This window comes from Grus americana, chromosome 3, assembly GCF_028858705.1.
Source record: "Grus americana isolate bGruAme1 chromosome 3, bGruAme1.mat, whole genome shotgun sequence".
In the NCBI taxonomy this organism is placed as follows: domain Eukaryota; kingdom Metazoa; phylum Chordata; class Aves; order Gruiformes; family Gruidae; genus Grus; species Grus americana.
This window is the reverse complement of record NC_072854.1, coordinates 101,931,926-101,957,848: the sequence shown is the minus strand read 5'-3', so window position 1 is coordinate 101,957,848 and position 25,923 is coordinate 101,931,926. Positions and strand designations below refer to the sequence as shown.

Below are 25,923 nucleotides of genomic sequence, written 5' to 3'. Positions count from 1 at the left end.
CCTCAGTGAGGTGTACTAAATGTGTATATATATTCTTCCACCTACTTGTATTAAGCCCAGCCGAGTACTTATGCAAAAAAGCTGAGATACTGTGATCACAGCAAAAATCACTATGGATGGTGTAGACCTGTCCAAATTAGGAAAATCCTCCATATGTTTCCTCTCTTACACAGCAAGCAAATAGGAAAAAATACTATAGGCATTGAAGGTTCACAACATTTATTTCTGTGTATAATGTTCTTTTGAATATAATCCAGGTCAGACAGAAGTGAACCTAGTCCTGCAGCCCAAGAGACTAGAGCTCCAGAGGTATGACTAGTCTAGTTGCTTGTAGGGGAGCTAGGCTGGTTTATCTCGGTTTGGCTTTTGGTACTATTGGATGGATGGAACTAAAGCCATGACTTCTGAAATTAAGTCTGTATTTTATATGCTGCTCTCAGTCAAGACCAATCTCTCTATATTTCACAGTATATCCTCATATAATTCATAGAAAAGGTAATGCTATTAAACCAGAGCAATTAACTATAGAAAGCAACTTCTAAGTGAAAATGATACGGTATTTTCTCCTCAAACGCTGTCTATAGCTTGAATGTTGCTAAAGAAATTGTTCGGCTCCTCATTGCCATGCTGACTATGTCTGCTTGATTCAGAAAGCACTTATTACAGTGAGAAATGCCAGACCTGCCATTTCAATACCACACTTGGACTGTGAATGTGGGCAGTGCATGTCTTTTGTTAAGGCTTAGCTCCATCTTCATTCAGACCCCCCTTCCAGGTAGCTCCGGGTGCTCAGATCTTTCTAAGGTGTAAGCTTTCCCTGTCTCGGGGGAAGGAAATGGTAATTCCTTGGGGCTGCCATTGGAAAATGAAGAAATCATCAAGAGAAGGAAAAATGTCAATAAGACACTTCAAGCAGCACATTTCCAGGCGATCATGCTACTTTTAGTGTGTTAAAGTCAGTTGGCCTTTGGACAAATGCCTCGTCATAACACCACCCGAGGTGTGTGATAATCGCCAAGAAATGCTCTACCTGTCATGTCTTATTGCTTAAATATTTATGCTTATGACATTTGATTCCTACACTCTATATGTCATCAGAATGTTTCACTCACAGTAGATATGTCATCACCCACCAGGAACAGCTGACACTAAGGATTAGAACACTTTCAAATTAAAAATCCCTAAACAAAGAAATGACATGCTAGTAATTGTCTAGGGTAGTATAAATCAAATATATGATGATATGAACTAATAGATTTATTACATTAAGCTGACCCAGCCATTTAATTTGATGATTCCTATGCCTCGCTTAACTCTGTGAGGAAAGCAGAGAAAGGATAGGACTTGTATTAATGGTACTTCTTATTTTGATGAAGGTCATGGAGTATTTCCTCTCAGTACCACCCTGTGGAGTCAATAAGGCAGCATACTGTCCTGTTCTGCAGCAGAAATTGCAAGTGTGCAAAATGAAATCCTCCTCCCAAGTAGTTCCTGTCTTGAAGTATCGTTTAAAAATATTCCCAGTGCTTCCAGTACAATGTTGGGTGACCCTCAATAGGAGATCATCTTCTAATAGACAGATTTCCAGCTACTTCATACAGGCCAAACCCAAACTTCTCAGGTAGAGGAGCTGGTGGTCCTGCCCCTAGCCCACCTTTCCCTGCTGTGGGCCAGGCAGAGGAGATGCCCACCCTCCCAGCCTCCAGCTGTGCCCCGGGCAGCCATCCTGCCCCCAGGTCACTTCTCCAGAGATGCAGCAGAGGTGCTCAGCTTTCGGCATCACTCTAGCTCTTGGTCTCTGCTGAGGCAACCATGGTGGGATGGGTGCAGCCATTCCACAACTTAGGTATGGATCCAAGGGCTGCCAGCTGGATAACCCTCAGGCCAGATGTTTTTAATTGGATTTAAAAGCTGTAATGCTGGTATTTTCTAATAAGCCACTGTATATGAATACTGTTGCCCTTCACTGAATAGAGTCAAAGCTGGTCAGTTAACATGTTTGAAGGCAGGGCTACTGCTGGCTTTGGGAGACTCTTTAGACCAAGCGTCCATGAAAAGTAAGGTCTCACCTCTCTCATTAGTGTCACCAGGGTGTGCACTGTAATCACAATAACTAATTCCCTGGTTGTACCCAGACATACTTGTTTAGAATCTTTTTTCTCTCTAGCACTCCTCAGTATTGAATCTAAATAATGACATGGACACAAGCGGGACAAAAGTATAAGCTCATGCTACATGTGCAAACACACAAATTGAAACACATACACGAATGAGATGGAGTGAAGATGCATAATTTCCATCTTAACTGTACTCCACTCCCATTTCTAGTCCAGTTAAAATAAAAATTATTAAGCAAAACATTAATTGCTAGTAAAAGATAAAAACAAATAGGCCTAATATTTTGCCGCTTGAAGAACATTATCTGTTAATGGCTACAGACCCATTTCTAGCATTCTTCAAGCAAAATTCCCCTCTCAGAGCTGTGTGGTGGAACTTGGCCTGAGACAATGGGCTCTGACTATGTACGTATAATGCCCTTTGATATTAACAGGGGAATCCAGAACTCGATGCTCTATGGCCGTAAGTGAAGGATTCTTCCTTTTGTGTCAGAGTAGCATGTATCAGCGCTTTCACTCATGGATTCTGTACATCTCCCTCAAACCAGCCCAAATAAAGCAAGCACCATGTGATCTGTCCTGGCACTGGCTCAGCAGGGTGGCATTGAACAGCTATATATATCTGGCACAATGTGGCTTACACACTGCGTGTGGATTTGAACGTACTAGTCAGCTCACCCAGAGCGGCCCTGCACATCCACAAAAGACGGTCAGTTGTCCGCAGCCACTAGCAATAGCGGGAGCAATTGCCTTCCATATCTGCCGCTGCACACGTGTCACTCTCGCTTATAAAGTTATCAAATGTTATGCCCCTCTCTTTAATAAAGGGGTTATCTGGGTGGGGGAGGGGACGTTGTTTTGGCTGGAGTTTCACAAGGCACAGGTGGTACAACCAGCTGCAAGATCTTTAGTTCTTGTTGGCTGTACACCAGCTCTTGGTCTTTTCATAGTTCTTTCACTGGTAGTGAAGGAGGAGGAGTGGCAGGAAGGGACAGTGGGCCCTTGATGATGTTGTTCAGCATCAGCAGCTGTCTCAGGTTGGCATTAGGCTCTGGAACAGTTCCTCAGGAGGTGTTTATGCTGAACCGTTCCCTGGTGACACTGGACGCAATAGCAGAATGGTAATGCAGCGAAATGTTTATTGAAAAGAATCCATGCAAAAGTCTGCCCCATCTCTGAATTTCCCTGTTCAAACCCATCTTTTACTCTGTAAGCTGCCTAGGGTTGTACAACAAACAAACAAAAGATGTATCTCCATAGAAAAGGATAGATTCTTCCACCATTGCTTCCCCTGAGTGCTACAGCATAAACTGTCGCAATGGACACAGCACCCAAGCATATGCCTCTAATTAACCAATTATTTCTGAGGCTGCTGTGAGTGGAAATGGCTTGAGATAAGGAGCCAGATCTCGGGCTTACACAAGATGGCATGTTCCTGAGAGAAAAAACACAAACCCCAAATAATGTCAGGATGTGGAATTAGGAAGAAAACTTTCACAAGCAGGGAAAACAGTTTGGGGAGAAAAAGAGTTTGGGGGAGAACTGGGAGAAAAAGAGTTTGGGGGAGAACTAGGAGGAAGCTGGCAGTTGCTTCTGCAGAAAGCTGGGGGTTTCCTGAATGGTACAAGAATTTTATGGGGAGATAAGAGTAAAAACTTGATTGTGGACAACACTGGGACTGTGTTTTTCAGACTGCTATATTCTTCCCTACTCCATCTCTCAAATGCCCATGGAGGTCACAGGAGGTTGACTTTGATGGCTGAATATCCTGAGAAGTTTTTTGTATTGGCAACCCTGTTTGATTTCTCACTCTGTTAATGTGTACATGTGTATGCTCTGAGGGCTCCTTGGAAAAGTTCCTTTGAACTTTCGTAACACTTTTTGACCACAGAAGTATGAATTGTAAGGGACCTCTGGAGATCATCTAGTTCAGCCTCCTGCTCAGTGCACAGCTATTACTAACTGGCCAGATAATGTCAGCTCTCTTTTTTTTTTCCTCAATGAGTCTTGAAATCCTCCACGGACAGAGATATCAGCTCTTGGGTAACCCATTCCCGTGCTACTCCTCTAGTGAGTAAGTTTTCCCTCATGTCTATTTTGAATCTCCTGAGCCACAGCTTACAGTTATTGCTCCTTGGTTTACTGCCTGCCACTACCAAGAAGAGCAGCTCCATTGTCTTTGTGACTGCCCTTCAAACATTGACTAGAGACCTCCCTTCGCAGCCTCCTCTTCATCTTCTTAAGCCAAGTTGCTTCCATCTTTCCTCAACATTCACGTGCTTTAGCCCTAATGATCTTGGTAGCCTTCTGCTGGGACCTCTCCAGTTTCTCAACATCCTCTTTGACTTGCGGGGTTTCAAAACCAGGGGTAGTATTCCAGATGGAGCTGAATAGAGGAGAATGAAAACTTCCCTTGGTCTGCTGGTTGTGCTCCTCTTAACGTAGCCTGGTACAGGCTTTGTTTTATTCTCTCTTGGAAAGGGCTAGCTCCTAACTGGACAATGCTTTGACTGGTGATATGTGGCCTTCTTGTCATGGCCACACTGAAGGAGACCACCAGCCGTGAGACACAGAACTGACAACAGATTTAGGAAAGCAGTTTAGAATATCTCGGTCAGAATTTCTGAAGTGAGGGAGGTGCTTGTGTAATTTGTACTGTGAGCAAGCAAAATGCGAGTGTCTGCTAATAAAGTGAAACGTGCCCAAGTCACCTAGACACGTCAGAAAATGTTGCCCCAGGTTTGTCTCAGTCAGCTTTCTCTTTTCTCCCCTTGTGTGCATAGCGTATTGTAGAAAGCAATATAAGAGCATTTATTCAAATCCAGCAAAAATCAAGTTCCTCTTTCTCCACTAAACCAGGTTTAGATTTGTACCTGGCAAACTGATACAAAAAGCCTTGTTTCTCCACACAAAAAAAGCCCATCTCTGGGAACATTTAATATACAGTATGTGTGAATAAAAAGAGGGGATGTAACATTTGTGAGATCCAGAAGCTTGTGACAGCCACTCGGAGAACGAAACACATGTATTATGACAAAATCACAAACTGCTGGCTTGGCAGATTCCCTGGGAACAGGCGGGGAAGGTGATAGCTGCTCGAAAGTCAGAGAAAGGATCAATATTGAATAAATCAAAACAAATATGTGATAGGTTCTGAGAATGATATAAAAATTAAATACCAGGGAATTTGAGGCATGAGAATATCCAATTACTGGGCTAGTGCTACAGTCACTGTCATACTGAGAAAAGGGGGAGGGCAGAATGAAATTACTGAGGGGGTAATAGCTGGTAGTAGTCTTAACGTTTACACAGACAGTCTGTCTCAGTATACTTAGCGCAGGAAGATACTTAGTACTGCGTGTACGTTATAGATGAAGAAGTTGAGGCATGGACCATAGGTCTCATTCCTCCTGATCCTCCACTGGAGCTCACTGCCTGTCCTTTCCCTCTGCCATCCGTGCCTCTCCTAGCATTTCAGTCGTGCTTGATTCAAGCCTGGGTTGGAGTGTGTTGTTGGTGTTGCAGTGCCCAGCAAAGGAAATGGCCACTTTGTCATAGAGGGACAGGCTTCGTTGTGGAGAGAATATTCAAACCTAAAGAAATGCAAGAGGAATAAGGCCTCTGATACTGGTGGAAGATTGGGATTTTCCTGCTTAGCAGCACTTTCCATTTAGAAAACACCTCTTTACTGTGCATTTTTCTCCCAAATCTGCCTGCTTGCATTAATTTTGTGCATTCTCAGGTGTTTTCCTTGTCTTTTGTTTCCCTTTCACTTTAAATTGAAGCACTGAGATGGAAGGAGTCATTACCACAAGCTTAGTGGTATATGGACTTTGTGCTGGCTATCCACATGGAGGGAATTTCACCCTAGGAAATTTTCCACTGGTGACAGGCTAAGCTTCCAGGGATGAATTTCATCTTCTTTCCTTGTTCTGAAGTTGGTTCAAGACACTGAAGACAATACCTGTGGCAGTATTTGTTAGCATTTCTTATTTGTCTCATAACTGTGTTTAGCAAGCTAGCTGCCATATAACCATAGATAAAGAGAGCATTGCTGTGCCTGGGAGTCTCAAATTGCAACCCCATACCTACATCTCCTGTGTACATCAATGCTGTGACTTATTTACATGAAAAATGTGTGACCATAAGACTAAGATTTTAGAAAATATAGTCTGTAATAAAGAGACAAATTCCATATCTTTCCAAACTTTCTTCAGTGACAATTTTCTTCTTCTTCATTTTTTGTCTCAGAAACAAGACATGCTGAGTGGTATACGTTGATTTATATTCCTTTAATACAAGAAATATCAGCCGACCTAGCAGAATGTATGGATTTTCTTTTATCCTTAACCGAGCACATAATATGTTAGCAAAATGAACATATACTATCCCCAACCTACTGAATTTCTCTCATATTTTTCAAATAACTTTACCCAGCTCTTTCTGTAGTTCATTGAAATAACATCTTGCCTTAGTTTATTTGTAAGGCTATCCATGATATAATATTACTGCATATTCTACAGATAAAGATGAGGAGAAAAATGAAGGAATTGAAGGAATGGATGCAAGAGTAATGTTTATGAAGTACGCTGAGATAGCTTGCGATGGAAGATGCTGTAAAAGTGCAAAGCTCTATTATTATTGTTATTATTACTTTATTATAGGTGGTTACCACACAGATCTATGACGGGATGAATTAAACTCAAATAAAAGCAAAGACCAATTTCAGCTATTCCTTACTTAATCCTATAAACAGTCAATTGATATCTTAATATATATTGCTGCTGCTCCTGGCCAGGAAGTCATGGGAGGAGATAAGGTATTATTGGTTTTATCTGCAGTGTCTTACACAGAGGGCAAATCCAGTTTCTCTTTTGTGTGGAAAAATCTTGACATTTAGCTGGGGTCCTCTGATCTTGAAGCTTGAATTTTGTGTTGGAATGCATCAATTTGCAGAAATTTGGGGCTCGGATATAGAAAAAAAAAGGTAGCATTCTAGCTTAATTCTAAGGAGGCAGGGAATTGCCCTTTGTTTTCAAGTGGAATCTACTTAAGTATTTTTCCAGGTGGGGAAAACAGCGTGTGACTAATATGGACCTTGTTTTCCATGCTGAAGTGGTGTATGGGGTAACTTTGATTGCTACAGATCTTGGAGGCAGGTACATGAGCAATGACTTATAAAATTAACCTGCTGCTACTATAAGCAGACTGAAACCTCACTTGATATAAATTGATATAACACTACTACTGTCACAGTCTCTTCTGCTGCCCTTAGTCTCTCAATCCAGAGCACCAAAAATATCACAAGCCATACCCCAACACCTCCAACAGTAGCGAGATAAACCCCACAACTGACAGCACTGCAAGTCACAACAGCTGAGGGTCTGATTTAAAAGTACTACAAGACCTGTGGATATCAGCTAAGTGATAGGAGCATTTTCTCTAATTTGTCTTTCTCCAGGCAGCCAAAGTGTGGTATCACCACTTTTTATCCTCTCTAGTTTAGTGCTGGTAACAACCATTCATCCAGGGACTCCCATTTCTTCACTTGCAGAAAACCCTCTAGATTTGTACACAGCTAGAAGTGCACTGCTCCTCGATGCAACCCTTTGACCTTCGGCCTATTTCTCCACTTATTCTTAAAATACACTGTTGTACTACACTATTGTAAATCTGCTTTTAGTCTGGATTTACATGCCTGTGCCTCGCAGGGGTGGAAGGCTACATCCTCAGAGGAAAGCAGCCCAGAGCATCTCAGTACAGCCTTCTGCAGTTAACAAAACCAAGTGGTTGTTAAATAGTAAAAGACTCAATGAATAAGGGGAGAGCAATGCTTCAGCATTTTTTTTAACTTTGAAAAGGAATTTTAGTTAATTAAAAATGAAGCAACAAACAAATAAAACAGAAAAATTCTTGTCAATTTAGTGAGCATTCCCTGCCCACGTGGCCCGATCTCTCTATCCATAGAGGAGAGCAGCTCTTGGTGCTCAGCCTGCTGAGTTCTCTGCCTGATGCCTTGGAGAGCCGGGCCATGGTGCCTGCTGAACTTCCTTCTCCTCCTCCTCCTCTTCTTTCTGCTCCTCCTGCATCTCCCCAGGGGCTGAGCCCTGCTGGGGGCAGCAAGGACTGGCAGGAGAAGGCACCCCTCCTTCTGCTCTCAATCAGAGGATGTTTGGGACTGCAGCCCCAAAGTCCTGTGCTCTCCTGTGCCCATTGTGGGATGGCACAGGTTTTGGGGTGCTGAAGGGGAAGGTTTGGCCCCTTCTTCATGGTCCAGCCAGCAGAGTTTAAGGGGATCTTGCAGGAACCCAAGAGGTTGGGGGGAGGAGGCCAGGGTTTGCTTCTGTGCTTTGCAGGAGTCGCTCCAGATGAGTCAACAAATTTTGTGTTTTCTTGCAGAATTTGGCTGCTGAATGGACCTTTATTAACGTATTAAGACCATTACAATGCAGAACCAAAGCTTGGGATGGAGGTCAGTAGGTGTACTCCCGAATACCATGCGCCTGACTGTGAGTAAGTCGTACCAGATCAGAACACTGCCGCCTTCTCTCCCTGAGTTCTATGCGTTGCTTTTATTTTGGGGTGTATAAAAATAACCATACCGTAAGTTCCTTTCACATCCCTTTCAAAACAAACCCATTTGAATCAGATCATTGCAACAACAAAATCCCAACCAGGAGCAACAGAAAGAAAAAAAACCCCACCCCCTCCACCTCCAAACCATTCTCTTTTGCCATGAACTAAAAACCAGCAGCTTCACTTGATTTCATTTTTGGTAATAACAACAACACAAATTTGCATCTGGGCTGACAATGTGTATAGTCAGTGTTAGCCCAGTGTGATTTAAAATTGGCAAGTTATAGCAACCCTCTGGAAAACCAGGATTTACAAGGGAAATGCTGACAAACACTTAACCACAGTGGCACTTGCTCTATACTATATAACACATAAAACAGTGAAATGGAACATAAGTCTCTCCTAATTATTGAAAATATTTTGGGGGCTGCCTTGTGCTAAAACACTCATTTTCATCTTGCGTTTCAGATAATTTTTTGCTCTCTCAAAGCAAATTTTGTTCTAAGCCACCTATCTTTAAAAAATGCGGCTAATCACAGTCGAAAAAGCAGCATACTGCATGTGATTTTTGGAAGGCTATGTATAATAAGAAGAATTTCAAGGCTGTGTGGACTTGCATGACACCATATTATTGCATGAGCGAAAAACCAATACTGAATGGTAATAACCATTTGTCAGAGGCAGCACGGAGGATTATATTATAACCCTTTGTGTGTGTGTGTGTGTTTGTGTGTATCCTATATAAAGCAACAGACACCTTCCAATTTCCAAACACCTGATAATGTTAAAGTTTATTTTATCACAGCCAAGGTTATATTTTCTTTCAACTTCATAGTGACCCTAGGAGGAAGAGGAATAATGGATCGGGAACCTATTATAGCTGTTCTGTGTTAAACAGCCAAATAAAGGGCAAATATAGTTCTGTAGTGGAATCAATCACTGAACCCATCAGTGAGAATGACCCTCCCGGCCCCCACCTTCTTCCCTGTGCCTAAGAATTTGCCATATTCAATCTTTAGGCTCTGAACCCAAATGCCCTTTGAAAGTGAATTTATGATCACTTCATCACAGTGTCTATTAGCTCACTTTCTAACAAATAGGATTGAGAAATATATGGCAGGAACTGCAACGGAACATTTCCAACTAATGGTTAAAATGTCAGGACGATAATGTACAAGTGCGTCTGCCCTCAAACACAAAATCAAACGCAGCTTTACAAGGGCTGTCGCCATTCCACTTTAGTTAAAGACTTGCAAGCTTCCTTCTTCCCCTTTGCAGGGCTGCAGTTTGGAAGCTGCTGCATCTCATCAGGGCTTGGTTTGCCAGTGCTGTACTGTACTTCATTAGGCAGCTCTATTTAATGGTTTCAACAAAAGCCATCATTTTAGCCCAACTGCCTTGACTAAATTAAAATTTCCAATCTCTGTTTTAGTGTTCTGCAACTGATGTATACATAAGCAAAACTGGTCAACATCTGCCAGGGGGTTGGCCAAAAGTTCTGTAAAGATGTACTTCACATTTCTGAAGCATGTGCAAAGTAACAACGTACTTATCCTCCTGAGGGCTCTCATGATTTTACTTCACCATTTGTTCAGACACACTTTAGCAGCATATAAGCCATACAGTTGATTCTCCCCTTGGTTGCAGTTTTATCTGTAGTGTCATTTTGAGTAATTGGGGTATGGTAGCTGATCAACTTTCAGGTTTCTCATTGGCAGAAAGGGACTGTATTGGCACCAAGAAAGAATATGATGGGTCCTCTCGGTGCCTGAGCAAGTGTCCCTCTTTTGCACTTGGCTACCCAAGGCCATTAGAAAATAAGCTTAATAAAGCAACTCAGTGTATACATCTTAACTATTCCCAGCCAAGGGGATGCAGCTATAGAAGAAATATTTTAAACCAATATGAAAGATGGTAAATGTACATATTTAGTCAGTGATCTGTGAAAGTTTTTGAATTAGTTTTTAAAGCTTTGTTAAGACCAGAACGCACAGATGTTGAAAACAAGTTCAGATGTAGCGACAGATGGTATTTGATTATGAAGCAGACTGTTCATATAATACAAAGATGCTGCTTCTGCCATACACAAGTAACTGCAGAGAGTGCAGTAGAAATTTTGGAAGGCAGAGCAGTTCAAGAGGTTCTTTGTGCGGCAATAACTTTCACGTTTTTCCAGCAGTGCTAGAATTGAGATAATTTTATTTCTTTTGCAGTCGACACCCTCACTGCCCCCCCTCCTCCTCCCTCCCCCTCCATTTTCTCCCCTGTGGTATAGCTATCTTGCACTTTTTTGATCCTCTTTTCAGGTCATTTGAAATCAGATTAAGGATAAATACACTTCATTTATATTTACGGAAGAACAAAGTTCCTTAAGGTTAACAATAAAAATAACTATTATTCTAGATAACTAGTATTAGCTATTAAAAAATACAAAGAAGAGTAACACATTTTGGAAAAATCCTGAATTTTGCAAGTGATGTAACACTATATCCAGAATCACAGGGCACTTGTACAGGTCTTCTGCTGGGGTTGACATATGTGTCTATTTGCTGGGGCTGCTGCCATGTTTACCTCATCAAAACCACAGTCACCCACCTTCCACTTCCCTCCTCCAAAAAGACACGAGAATGGTGCTGAAATTTGGAAATGCCGACAGGGATCTGTGCGAAGGGCAGGGGTACCCACCGCTGGGCACTGGCTTCACCTCGCTACCGAGAATGGTTCCGGCTGCGGGGGGCGGGTCCGGACCCTTGCTGCCACTGCCGTCCTCCAGCTCCCCTTGGCCCCACTTGGCCCACGGGCTGTGGGCCCCAGTACCTTTGCCCAGAGTAAGGAGCAGCTCACGTGGCTTCGGGCAGTGCCCGGCCGCCCGGCCCTTCGCCTTGACAGAGCCAGGTTTCCCCCATCGCCCCGTCGCGGCACCCCCCAACCTGCTCTTTTCCCAGCGCAGCCCCTGCCAGCAGCTGGGATGGCCGCCCTGTGCCTCCCCTGCTGCAGCCGGCAGCCGGCTGTGGTCCCAGTGAAAGTCTGCCGAATACTCTGGAAATGTCTGGAGGGGCAGAAAGGCCGTTTAAGCAGCAGGCCCTTCCCAACGGTGTGCACCAGCACCCAGGAGGGAGCGACCTGGCTCGTGAGACGGGGAAAATCCTTGCCGTGGACAGGCTTTTCCAGTTTCTCTGCGGTTCCCCTCAGGTTCTGTGAAAGCAAATGGCTGGGCAAACAGTATTTTAAAATATCGGCTCTGGGCACTCACAAGGATGCAAAAGGATGCCAGAAAGCAAGCTTTCGGCTAGGAAATAAAACGGCAACCGCAGCAGCGTGTCGATTGCACAATATAAACTGGGGGCTTTGCGAGGGCTGCGCAGGAAGCCCTTGCTCCGGCTGTTAACGAGTAATGGCAAGCGTTAATGAGTAACGCGGAGGGCTGGCAGTGGCCTGGCACCCGGGCGGGGGGCTGGAGGACCTGGCTCTGCAGTGAGCAGGCAAGAGGGGTCCTGGGGAGGAGGCACCGCCGTCCCACGTCTCTGTTTCGCTGTCTATAAAATGGGGGCACGCAGCCGGTGGCGTGAAAAGCTTTGAGCTCAGCCTTTGAAAGTGCTCGAGGTTTTTCCCTCTGGCACTCTGTGCGGTGAAGCTTCCCGCCTAAGCTCTAGGTTACACCAAAAGCTAGGAAGTCATAACGCTTAGGTTTGTGTAAGAAAGCGATGAATTTCATTTTATATTTTGCACCTTCTAAACACACACATTTTATTAGGACAGATTTGAAAGATACCCCTTGACCTGAGTGTCCTTAGACTTCCAGGGTGTTTGCAATCTAAGGTGAGCTCAGGGTGTATGTTTTTCAAAAAAGCCTTTAAAGCAGTTTAAACCTCAGCCTCGTGGGCTGTTTGAGATCCACCCCTAACTGTTCTGGGGCTTTCTTAAATATGCCAACAACTATTGCCATGCATGAGGGGCAGGTAAGTCTCCAGTCTGAATGGCTGCTCTTAAGCCCAAGTCAGGCAGCCATGCAGTCCCTGGGAAGGGTTTGTTGTCAGAGTCTTGTGTCGATTACCGAGAAATTGTAAAAATAATATTAAAAAAAAATCTAAAGTACCTCCACTTCAGAGAAATCTGGGCTCAGGGTTTTGACTGGAGCATCATCTCTTCCTTTAAAAGCTCAGACCAAATTATTGAGCTGATAAGCGATTCCCCTTGGTTTTACATGTGCTGGCATGAATTATCCTTGAGTGCTGCATATTAGGGTTGTTTTGTACTAAAAGGTGTTAAACACTTGTAATAAATATTTTTCCTTATTTCCCCTAGGACACAGTTCCATCTCTGGTTGGTGAAGCATAAAAAAGAGCTGTCATGCCCAGTTTTAATAGGCAATAGGATTTCAAGCCCCCAGAGTTGTTTCACAGTCTGGCAGTGGCCATAATGAAACTGGCCACTGTTGCCACAAGACTTTTTCCTCTCATGCGTTCTCCCCTGTTACCTCCCACAGCTGCTTGACTGGCAGGTCTCTTGCAAACTGCAAACATATTTACATTGGAGCCGGTGGTATTTCTTTAGCTATCTGTGCCATCTTTCTCTCTTTTTTTTTTTCCTTTGCCTAGCTAGAGACTCAACCTTAAGTCTAATTTTAAAGAATAAAATTAAACTGTGCATGCAATTAAACTGCCTTTGAGTGCGAGCAGCAGTTCATTTTCATGTGTTTTGTTGTGAAGCAAATAGCTTGTTTGTTTGTTTATTTTTTCACACTGATTCCCAAATAAATGGGAAAGTACCGCTATTCACTTGCCTAGGATTTATTCATGAAAACACAATCACAGCCTTCCTCCCAGACACTGGGCAGAACGAGGTTGGGGGGTCCTTCCTCTGCATGAGAGTCGGTGTCTCACCTTGCTCTGCAGCTTGGGAAAGAGTCAGGCTAGCCTAAGCTGACAAGAATTCATTTGAGCATCTAAAAAAAATTTAATATGTAAATAAAATATACTACTTTCACCTCTTTGAGGTACATGTATGCTAGTGATACTAATAAGCTGTACACAAAAATGAGCATTGTAGCAAGTGACGGATTTTCTGCACCCACCAATCGATCGGGCTTTAATAGGCAGCTTCTCCAAATGCCCCTGCCCCCTGAAAGCTGGGAGAACAGGCAGGCCTTGCAACGCGCCCGGAGGGTCACAGGCTTGGACCACGCAGGGAAGCAACCCTCCCACCCCCCCACCGCTTTTTATCTAGCAGTTCTGCCACCGCCACGGGAGCCCTCCATCCCTGTTCAACAATAAGCTTCTGCAAAGATTTAGTTTATTTTCCGTATTGTGTTCTTAAAATAAATGCAGTGCCGTATTTTAAAACTGAATTAGTCTGTTTGGGGAAACACTGTAACCCATTGCAAGGAGTGACGGACTTGTTTGCTGTTATTTCCTAAACGTAGTCAGTCGTATGCTGCAACTCACCCGTCAGTTCCCTTTCCCTCCTAACAAAGAGGGAAGACTGGATCAGAAGGGATCATCTCCATAGAAATTGTGTTGGCACAACCTAGACTGGGCATAAATAAGGGTACAGACCAAGAAAACGAGAGCAGTTAACTCTTTCAGGCTCTCAAATCACAAAATGCAGTCTTCTACATTTGGCTTCTCAGTAATGTGATGTGTAACAGACTTCGGTTCCTAGTGATGGTCTCAGTGACATAAAATTTCTCTATTTGCCTTGGTCAGGGACGATTCATGTCTTCCTTATGATTTTTAAGCTAGAACGTAGTATCTTCCTTATTGTAAAAATTCCAGGTATTAGGGGAACTGAGGATTTCCAAGCACAGATGGCCAGATCTGCAGAATTTGGATCATTTCAGGGTGCTTGAAGCCTGGGAAAGTTGATTTGGCCCTCTGCAATGACAGGGACTACTTGCCAAGTTCCAGTCTAGCTCTGAACTCCTGCAGTATTCTGAGATGCCAATAGCTAGGATTTCTTATTTAGAGATCTGTATGCTTTCCACTGCAGGGTAAAATGGCAAATAGTGTCTTGTATTTCATAGAACTAATATATTGAGAGAAATACTGATAGGGGACAGAGCGAGCTAGCAATTACCCATGCAGCTCGTATCCTTTGTTCCATTTACTGGCCACCTGAGGATGATCTCCCTCTCCTTCATCTAGGTAAGTCTTGATAGCTAACACAAAAATGAGCCCTCCCATGTAATCTGTAGCTGCTTTTGTAAGCCTTTGCTAGGATGTGCTTAACCAGCTGCCTGGTTTTAGTCTCCTCACCCTGTCTTTGGCTTCCCTCTGACAAGGAAAGCATTTTCATGGTTTCCTAGCAGCTCCCTCCTGAGACGCGTGGGCTTGCTCTGCACCAAGATTGGCAGAGGACCTCCTCAAGGCTGGAGGCTTTCTGGGGCGGATGAGCCAGGGACCTTGACACGCTCGTTTCAGACACTGCAGTCTGCCCTGCTCACCATGCCACGGTCTTAGCAACCTCACGAATACACGGACAATTAGTAAGTGCTGTGGGGCAGCCAGTTCCTTAAGAAACTACCTGAATGACAGGTGTTTTGACCTGAAAATGCTTCTAGTATGTTGGATTGGTAATGTGGATAGACGTGGATTAGGAGAGGCAATTTGTTTGCAGTAAAACCAGAGAAGATGTTACACCTAAATGACTACTAGGTACATAGATGCAACTTCATGACCTTCCACAGACCTCCTTTACACCTGGTACTGATGTGGCCCAGCAAATGCAACACCAGTTGTATAAAAAGAGGTGGAGTTTTAATTGCTGTTGCAGATATGAAGTATTTATTTGTTTGTTACAGTGTAGCTAAAGCTGGGTTCAGGGTCCCGCTCGGCTCTACAGTGTCTTGAGGCAGAATCAGGGAAGATTCTGAAAATAAGTGACCTCAGATGAAAACATATTTTTAAGATGTTGCTTCTTCAAAACCAGAAAAATTCTTGCACGATTTTGTGATCCAAACAAGCTACCATCTTACTGCCATCTGCACCAATTCTAAGCCAAAAAGAGACCATTCATATCTGAAATGCAGACAATAATGTAAATCAAAGATTCGCTCAACCTCAAAATTTTAAGATACATATGAAAGAGCAGAAATAGCGAAGGACTAGAGAAAAACAAATGAGACTTGCATTTTGAAGAAATGTGTAAGAACAGATCAGTTATATATAATGCTAATGATTATACAGCTTGAAAAGGAAGTGATCCAAGAAAGAGCGATAGATTGTTATAAAAAGAATAGAGAATGGTATCCGGACTCTACCATTAACAAGGGCAAATTGATAACAGGAACAAATATGAACCACATCAAAACAAGCATTATTCTACATGCACCCCACTTGTGGAACTCCCCGTTGCAGGGCACCAGCATGGCAGGTGTATCCAGGAAATGATTAAACATCATAAATAAAAGGACTTTCTAGCTCATGTTGGCTATATTTAATTTAAAGGGCTGTCTATGCCTCAAACATAACATGTCTCTTGCAGGGAGTTATTCCTTGTCTCATAGACTATTGCAAAATAAGAGTCATTATCTTAACCAGTGCTGGAGGTAGGACACCGGATTAGATAAATCATTATATCCATTTTGCAAGAGGGCTGGCAGTTTCATTAATAAATAATTCAAACTAAGGGGAAAAGAAAACCTTCGGAGGACTACAGTGTTAGGCACGGCCTGGCCACAGCAGAGAGGTTCAGCGGTTCACCTCTCGATATGGGGCAACATAAACTTTTGGAAATAAATATAAACAATGGCAATGAGCTTGTAATTTATATTTTATTTTGCACAAGCTTGCATATATACTGCACATACATTCAGTTTAGAGAAGATGGAAGGCACACAAGGCAATTGAACTACTGTATCCTTTAAGTGGTACAAAGCAAAAAGGTAAAAGTCTGGAGAGTATACAAAAGCTTTAAACACACAAAATAAAATCCACCCCCCCCCAAACATTTTTCCTGTGTTTATCTTAAATTTAGTAGCTGCCAAGCTAGAATTGTAACTTTTTTCAATCAATTGTCTACTGCACCTTTTTTTCCAAACGGACAGGGGAGTCTTATTGTTTTATCTTGTCATCAATTAATATTACAGTACATCCTTGGTAATACAAAATTGTACACCTTCATCAAATAAATTAGGATAAATTAAACCAATAAATTATGCAAAGTCTTCAGAACAATAGACAACAACAAAAAAATCCACAGTTGAAATTGCCTCTAGCTAAAAAATAAAATAAAAAAAATCAAAAATTGACTTTATCAGTTCAGTTATTGTACTATCTTCAAATTAAAGGGTCTTTATTACAAAAAAAGAGCTTAATAATGCTATTTACAACATATTGCTAAATAATATAAAGGCAGTGTTTTGTCACTTTTGTAACTATATACATATGAGTAATGGCTGGGACAATATCAGTTTAAATCTTAACCTTTGACTCTTCTGGGCAGCATTAAAACCAACCTAAAGAGGCTTTTTCTTTTTTTTTTCTCCTTCTTTTTTAGTTTCTGACTCTTACACATTATATGATAATGAGATGGTTATTGTGTTTGTCTAATACCTCACTCAAGTGGTACAATTAATGCAGAAAGGATGGATTTCAGAGAAAAATGTAAGCTCACTGTTTCTTCTAGATTTGTTTCTACATATCCCAGTATATTTGTGCATTCGGAAGGTGGCTGCTTCGGGAGAGAGGTGACTGTGGCTCAGCTGAAAAGACTAATTAAAGTCATAGTGCCACCACCTTTCATACACTAAAAAGGATATTCCTAAGAAGATACAAAGGTTAAATACCAGTTTTCATCCCAGCTCTAAATATGAGCATTTTTAGCTTCAGTTTATAGATGGTTTACAACCAACAGTTCTACAGAAAACAAAATTGCATTTCCTTCAACAGAACATTTAAGTGCAATACAGTAACTGCTTACTCATATAAACCAGTTACATTCCTTAAGGGGAGCTTTTTGAAAACAATGCGTATTGGAATTTTCAAACACAGAGTTGGTACCAGAAGGAAACATTTGCACTATTAACACCAATGATTGCTATATAATACACATGGCAAATATAGTTTTTGCTTTCACTTCTCATGTACAGTGCTCATTTTGGGGGTTTTGTAAACCACTTTCCATTTTTAATATATATATATATCTTTCTGTATATATATATATGTATAATCTTTCAATGCTGCTGGTGAAAATCCTATCTTTAAAGCCACAAAATCTTCACCTTTATTTCTTAATTAATATTAACCTGTGGAAAAAAAACATTTTTCTATTAACTGACTTCATATACATAGAAAAAAATTCTGCAATTTTACAGAAACTGTATTACCCATTCCCTTGACATCTGATGAAAGAGACTTAACTTTTAAAAGTAGAGCTGGATTTTCAAGAATGCTTTCAACTATCTATACAGTTACTGTAGTGTTTCTTATAAATTCAACAGATGTTTTCAGAATGTAGTTATTAAAATCTTATGTCTTTATGCAAGAACAGCCATAAGGTTGAATATTTACATTGCTTTATAAAAGTTCCCCTCGATTTTCAATGTTCACCCACATACCTGGTACAGTAACAAAGATTCTGCAAACTTAAAACACCTTAATTAAATAATACTCAGAGGCACAAAGCAAACCTCAGGAATACATGGGTGAACACTTTCTTAAATAATTACTACATTCTAACATCTTCCACGTGTTTACCATTAAATGTGAAACGTTCCCATTAAACAACCAGAGATACAGTAAGAATTAAATGTTTTGTAGTTTCAAATAGAACATTCTTTTCACAAAACATAACAAATGTCTAAAATAGGTTCTTAATCTAGATAGGAAAAAGGTAAGCTTTTCACTTCATACGCATATTTTGTGTGTATGTGTCTTTCTGTGTATATATACATACATACACCCACACTTTTTCTCTTTGTGTGTGTGACTACATATGTATATGTATATGCACATGTCACGTATGAAATATTGCTTCTATACTACTTTTCATCAGGCTAAGAAAACACAAGATTTGCACCACAGTTACAAAAAATTGGCTTCTACAAGAATTTTCAAAACTTGAATGCTGCTCAAACAATTGAGAAAAAATAATTTGCGTTATCAAACTGTTCTAAAAATTCTCTTCTTCAAAAACGTATTCTCCTGCTTTGTTTTTTTTTTAATTTTTAAAAAGACACAAAATATGCATAGCTATCAACATTATGTCAAACAGCCAGAAACAAAACAAAACAGAACAAAAAAATCAGTGTTTATTGCAGCTGTAGTAATTGAAAAATGAAGGTTAAAAGATGAAAATTGTAAGCCACAGAAGGCACAAGAACAATTGTACTTGTGGGGGAAAAACTGGTATTTTGAAGGATTTTTTTTTATCCTTCCGCTGGTGCATTTAAGGTCTAGGCACAGACTATAACCTCAAGTTTATATGCAGAAATAAATCTGAATTAGCAGTAAATGAATGGCAACATGGGGTTTCTACATGGATTTTGAAATTCTTTCCCTATGTAAACTTTTCATTACAATAAAAGTAGCCTCCTGCCTTTTAGCCATTTTTAGTGAAATAATATTGAGATCACTTGAAAGAAACTGCTTTCTACTTAAAATTTAGTAGGAGCTATGCCATGTATTTATAATTTTAGGTGTGTTGGGAGGCACAAAGGCAATATGGCTATAAAATGCAGAAAAATCACATCACTTAAATGATCAAATTATCGTTTGTTCCTTTTTCAGACAAAGGACGTTTTTATTTTGCTTTTAAGATGAAATTTCTACTCTTAATTCCTATGCCTCATTTACTATTGAGATTATGCTACTTATAAATAAATAAATAAATGTAACGACATCAAGTGTTGAGTACACAATTTCACTTATTTAGATTATGTGAATCACATTGCAGCCAAATAATAATAATATTAAAAATATTAATAATATTAATAATAATAAACATAATAAAAGTAACGGTAAAATCACAGATTGAGATGGTAGCTAGTAGTATGTCCACATAGTATGACTAAAGTATGGCTTTGCTTTCTTATGTCCGAGGTGACAATGTAGTGTTGTATTTTCTATCTGATGGTATGCCAATGAAGAACTTACTGTATTAAAACTTGAGCATTTTATGCCACTTCTTCCCATAAATCAAAAAAGTGCATGAACACAATTTTCATCCTTTCTTACTCAGAAGTCATTGGAGTTACATCTTTATGAAGTGTAATGTTTACCAAATCATGCACACACAGAAGAAAAAAAATGAAAAAAAATGAAGAAAGAAAAGAAAAGAAAGAAAAAGACACATCCTGTCTACTCTAAGGATACGTACAGTATTAGGTACTCTCAGGGAGTCTAAGATCAAGATTTGTTTTCCTTTTAATGCATAGTGAAAATGTTGGCACTTCATCCCATGCTATTGTCTGCATTGCCTTTACTCCACAGATACTGCCAGTGCTTGAAAAGAATGACAGGGAATCGTAGGATTGTGGTGTTTAATTTGAAGTCAGCAGGTTTTTAAGGCTTTCTGCTAACAATAATTGCTTTCATACATTTCTGTCTATCAGCAGTATTTGTAAATGAAGTGAAATTGCAATGATCAGGTCAGCTCTTTAGTCACATGGGTAAACTTTCACTCTCCAAAGTCAAAATGTAATTTTAAAATAAAGAAATAAGATACCAATATCCTTGATGGTCTAAATATAATTCGCAGCTAATTAGGAACTTCCTCTAGATTGAGATTGAATTATGTAGGGGAAAATACTATTGACGATAACAATAAATTCTTACTGCATCCGTACAAAAGACGACAGAGAAAATGACAAATACAGAGTGCCATAGCATATTCAACCTTCCCCCAAACTTCTGGAGACGACACCTTTCTGAAAACGTGAGAAAAGGAGAGCCACTGAAGAAAGCATGAGAACTAGCAGCTAGCTTTCTTTACGTCTGAGGACGTATCATGGTATAGCATTCAGGCGAACCCAGATCCATCATGGACTTTACACTGTAGCTCAGATTTTGGTCAAGACTAGCTCCGGCTTCAGAAGACAAGTGCAGCGCATTACTCAAATAGATTTTTTTTTTTTAAAGCTGCACTTACTGTAATTTTAAAAATCCAATTTGGCTATTTGAACCCTGCATAGCCAGGAGGACACTGCAATTTTTGTATATGCTTGATTAGATTTTTATGAAAATGTAATTTTTATTCTTCTGATTAGGAAAAGACTAATTATACTTTACAGCTATAAACAAGTTTGGTTTTTTTTTTTCCTTTGCCTCAGCACTGTGAGGTGAAGATGCTTTCTTCTACTACATCTAAGATCATTCAAAAAGTGCTTTTCAGGACAGATGTCAAATACAGACAGAAAACTTTGTATACTGGTGGCAGAATGGACTAAGAGAAGAATAAATTTAGGGACTGGACTAATGCCACTTAAAGTAAGACTGAGACATGGCAATATAGGACGCTGAAGGTTTCATTTTTACTCTATGGAGAGTGAAATGCTTCCGCTTTAATAAGCTGACCATATTCCAAAATTAGTGTGGTTGATACAATATTGTGCATGAATTACTGGCCTCACCCTGCAATAATGGTATTTGACTTGTGCAAATGTCCTTTGCTGCAATTTAGAGAAAAACCAACAACCTGACGTGTTGATTACTGGTGCAGGGTATTTATCATTTCTGTAAGGAAAGCATGAAGAATAGGGTTTGCTTTTTTGGGTATCACTTCTAGGAGTGAGTACCTAAAATAGATGTTGTAGTTTTTTGAAGTATGAAACAAAATCTAGTTATTGGTTAAAAAGTATATAAAGTAAAAAAAAAAAAAGCTCGAAGCTTATGAAGTGACTCCACAGAGTTCAGACCTTTAGCAGTATAAACATAATATAAACTTCATTGTCTGTAGTATTGTGCCATGACATTAGTCTCACTAAGACAAAATGCCACTTTGCAGCAAGCAATAAATCTGACAAAGCATTTTTAAACATAATGCCCTAACTTGCTAAGACAGGCTTTTACACGCTTCCAAACTCTTCTCCCTGAAAATTAACCCCGTTGATTCTCCAAACGTTAAGGGTCTCGGGCAAAAGTAAACCGAAGGCTGAAGTAAAATAACCATCCCCTTGGAACTGAACGAAAACTTAAATCCAGGAGGGATCATGGTCTAATTTCATATACATATATATGTATGCGATACACATATATATGAAATTAAAATAGAGACACACATGACTTGGGCATCAGAAGGGGACTGCTACTTTCATACATTCAGAAATAGCTGCTGAACTCTCTACTCATGAAGAAGCTCTTGTAGGCAGTTTGGGGATTTGAAAATCTCGGGGACCTCACTGTCCAGCTTACAGATGACCTTGTATATGGCCTTCTTCCAGGAAGGATCAACATCTTTGCCTGCGATAATGGCATTGAAAAACTCCCGTAACGTGATCTGAGCCACTTCCAGGAATCTCTCTGGAACCTGCTGATACAAGGAGACAATGGCATTAATACAGTTTTCAATTTCAAGTCTCTGGTTCTTCAAAGGAAACTGAGCTAAGTTCTTTCTTTCAGAAAGGGGCTTACATAGCACCTGCATTTTCTAAATGTGGCAGCCTTCTATTCTCTTATGCAAAGCTGTTATATATAGTACTATAGCAATAACTTTTATAACATGTGTTAGAGATCTTTGTAAAGTCTACTGACAGAATGTAGGTAACAAAATGTTACTGTCTGAGTTTGGAGAGTGAGGGATTTATAGGATATAATTAGCAGGAGGGGAAACAAACACAATTGTCTTTAAGGAGAGAAATCTCTGCTTGATATTTTACCCGTGCATTTATGGCTAGGTTCTCCTCTACGTGTGAGAACTCGTATGAAAATTATGCATGCATAGAAAACCCTCTGGACCTCTGTGCTTAACTTTGGTCACAACCAGTGCTGAAAGCTATCAAAGAAATAGAGTATCTCTGAATGTTGTTCGTAGTTTAAAAACAAGCAAGCCTTCAGCTAACAACTTGCTTCTGTGGCTGCTGTGCATGAGACCCTACAAGATGGCTTTCTCGGGAGACACTATGGTCTTCTTTTCTTTTTTCAGTAGCCTACAAATAAAACCCCAACCTCTTCAATGGGCGCACTGTGCTCCCAGTGGCTACTGAGCTGGGATGCACCAAACTCATCTGGGTTTTCTAAACGTCGCTGCCACTTCACGGGTGAGCCAAACCGCCAGCTAGCAGGAGCATGTCACTCTCAGAAGCCCCTGAACAATGGGTGAATGTTAAAAAACACAGTTACCTCCAAACTTTGGTAATTCATCCTAAACAGTTGTCTCAGGCAACAGCGCCACATTCTTACCCTCTGCCTTAAATGATTTGAAAGCAATCACTATAATGAACCGTAGGTCAGTTGCAAGGTTGAGGTCATCTCCATAAAGGTATTATTTTCCATTTTTATTACGGAAATATGGCTTCACAGCTCTAGATCTGCTAATACATGGCCGGCCAGTAGCCAGCATGCTTATAATAGCAAGTATTCCCTCACTGCTATTCTTTGCCCACTCCGGCAAGAGGAGTTCTGCAACCTGCAGTAGAGGCTACTTCAGCCATTCCTGGGGCCAACAGACACCCAGGCAGATCTCACTCACCTACCACATGCATGTCACATTGCCAGATAAGGGCCAGCACCTCATCCTCTACTTCAGGCTTTTGCTCTTCTCTCTTTGGAAGCCACTTCCAGAAAACTTGTCTGGAAATGCGCGTCTTTAACCTGATACGACAGAGCTCTGGAGCCTCACTCACCTATTACCATTGGGGAAACACTAGCAGTTTGCTAGCCATGTTTTGCCATCAGATAAGCATGAGACCAGCTCCCCCTGACACCAGCTGACAAACTCTGCTTCCAGAAGCCCTGCAGAAGCCTCTGTCTACCTCCGAGAGTGAAATTCAGCTCCCCCCTCCATGTTTTTCTCTGCTCCCAAAGACAGGCTGCCTTCTGTGGAAATTTTTCATTCAATGGGCCACACAGAAAGAAACATTTTTACAGATGTTCTATTCCAGCAATAATTATGAGGGAAGAAAATAACTATTATGTTTCATTTATTCCAGCTCAAAGAAATAACTTTAAACTTCGCATGACCACTCTGCTGCTTGGGCACTTGGTAATTCGTCTACAAAAGATACCATGCTTGTCTCATTCTAGCATTGCTATAAAAAATGATAACGCTTTTCTGTTCATGCAGTTCAAACAACTGCTCATGTGCTGTTCATCACTGTGGTATTGCTGGACGCTAACCAAGGGGAAGGAGTTGTTGACTATGTGATGCTAGAAAGCAAGAAATGTAGTAGGTAACCAACTTTTTGGTGTACACACTTATATTAGCTCAGGAGGGCAAAACCTGTTGTTTTCTGCCTTTGTGCTTAGGAAGAAGAGTTCATGCCTTTCAATTTTGGTGTCCACTCCAGAGGACCAACATTAGATGCCTTTCTTCCCTTCCAAGTCCCTGGAGATGGGAGGGAGGCAATTACAATCACCTACATGAGAAGCATGAAGTCCAAATGCAAAAAGTCCTACCCCTCCCTACATGACAACTTCATGCATGGAAGTGACAATGTGGCTTTTAAGTTGAGCCTTTCCCATTCAATTTTTACCTGTGCATATGAAAGTTTTCCAGGTAGGGGATGCTGCTTTTCTATGGAGGAGGCAGCGTGAAACCTCTGAGCCACTAGCTTCCAGGCCTCCCACCCCATAAAGACACACAGGCTTTTCTTTTAGGCTAGAAGTTAGCAAAGTCTGACTTGATTGTACCCGAGTCCCACCTACAGGGCTGGGCCCCTTTCAACCCAGTACAACTGGCTGCAGAGACCATAATAGTGAACGAAGACCTGCAGGGGCTTTGAAGAGACCTCCTCGTAATGCCAAGTTCCCAAAGGTCTCCCCTACTCCTCAGGCATTAGAGCCGTTCATAGCTGTTTCCTTTTGGGATGTTATTAGCAATTTTTCATGTCAGACTGGATTACACACGTTACTTTGCATGTTGTAATGTGAATAGCACTGTGATTAATCCCCACAGGATAGTACGTCGGCCAACATTTTTCCTTTCTAGAAAGAGTAACGGCAGTGGGTTTTAGTTGTGGTTTGTTTTTTTTTTTTAATAAAGAAAATACTAGTGAAGTCCAGAGCCTGAAAATAAATATTTAAATGGATGGGTAGTTATATTTTTCAGTGGGCAATTAATCAGTCAGCCATGTTAATTATGTGTCTGGGGCTGGCATTTCCCTGACCCTAAGTGATGGCGACCTATTCAGCGCATCTTTACACCTAACTGACTGAACATCTCTGAAGTAGGAACATCTGCAGAAAATGCTTCAGTGACAAATAAACTCCATCTACGTTGCTTTTAATAGAACCAACAATCCCTAGTATGAACCCAGGACATTTTCTTAGCATCAGGTGGCAGCAGTCAATCAAAGAATCACACTGTACATTCACCAGGAGGAAAGACAATGAGGTCTGCTCAGGGGGAGGCTAGGTGGGTTTGGGGCTGAAGCCTCCACATCAGACTGATTTAGAAAGAAATCACACTTTGCTGCATGCCTTGTCAATGCAACTTAGCTCCACTGCCAAGGAAAAACTCACAGGCCAAACTTTGGGCTAGTGTAAATCAGCAGGGTTCTACCAGCTGAGTGCAGTACTGTTGATTTACACCTGGTATGCATCGGTCCCATACCTCCTAACACAGTCCAACAACCACCACAGTGCCCCTTCTCAAGCCTTAGCCATGTTAACACATCCCCTTCGTCCATGAAAACTGGGAGGAAATTAAAGCTCTCATCTGCTCTTGTCTATTTATGCTGTTTTAACTTCTGGCATTTTCCTTGGCTTGAACAACAAACTTGAATTATTTCACTCCTGGGTTTGCATGTGCAACTATCATGCTGAACCATTTGGATTAGCACCGTGGGGGAGTGCTTTGTTAAAAATACTCAGCACAAACTATTTCTATGTGAGTAAAAGTATAATTCCAATGGCTCAAAAGTTGGAGCCAAGTCAGACCTAACTCACACTTCTTTCGTACAGAAGCATACACAGTTGCAGAAAGCGATATGCTTTAAAAATACTTGTTGAATTTCTTTTTAAGAAAAACGTTACCAAAAAGGCAGTGGTGATTGGGAAGGTAAGAGCAGATCCTCAGCAGGTCTAAGTCAGCGTTGCTCGAGGAAAATCAGTGAAGCAACACTGATTTTAAGCCA

The 25,923-nt window shown here is 41.0% G+C and overlaps 1 protein-coding gene across 13 annotated transcripts in view; it reads right to left on the bottom strand.

Moving 5' to 3' along the window:
• Window positions 1–16,450: 16,450 nt before the first annotated feature.
• Window positions 16,451–25,923, bottom strand: part of PROX1 (prospero homeobox 1) — a 50,069-nt gene continuing 40,596 nt past the window's right edge. For 11 of the 13 annotated variants that reach the window (XM_054821377.1, XM_054821388.1, XM_054821378.1 and 8 more), the window contains one exon: window positions 16,451–22,160. In XM_054821377.1, coding sequence (XP_054677352.1) covers window positions 21,972–22,160 — 189 coding nt within the window. In that variant the 3' untranslated portion in view covers window positions 16,451–21,971. The remainder of the gene's footprint in view (window positions 22,161–25,923) is intronic. The other 2 variants (XM_054821387.1, XM_054821389.1) reach the window with 1 other exon arrangement.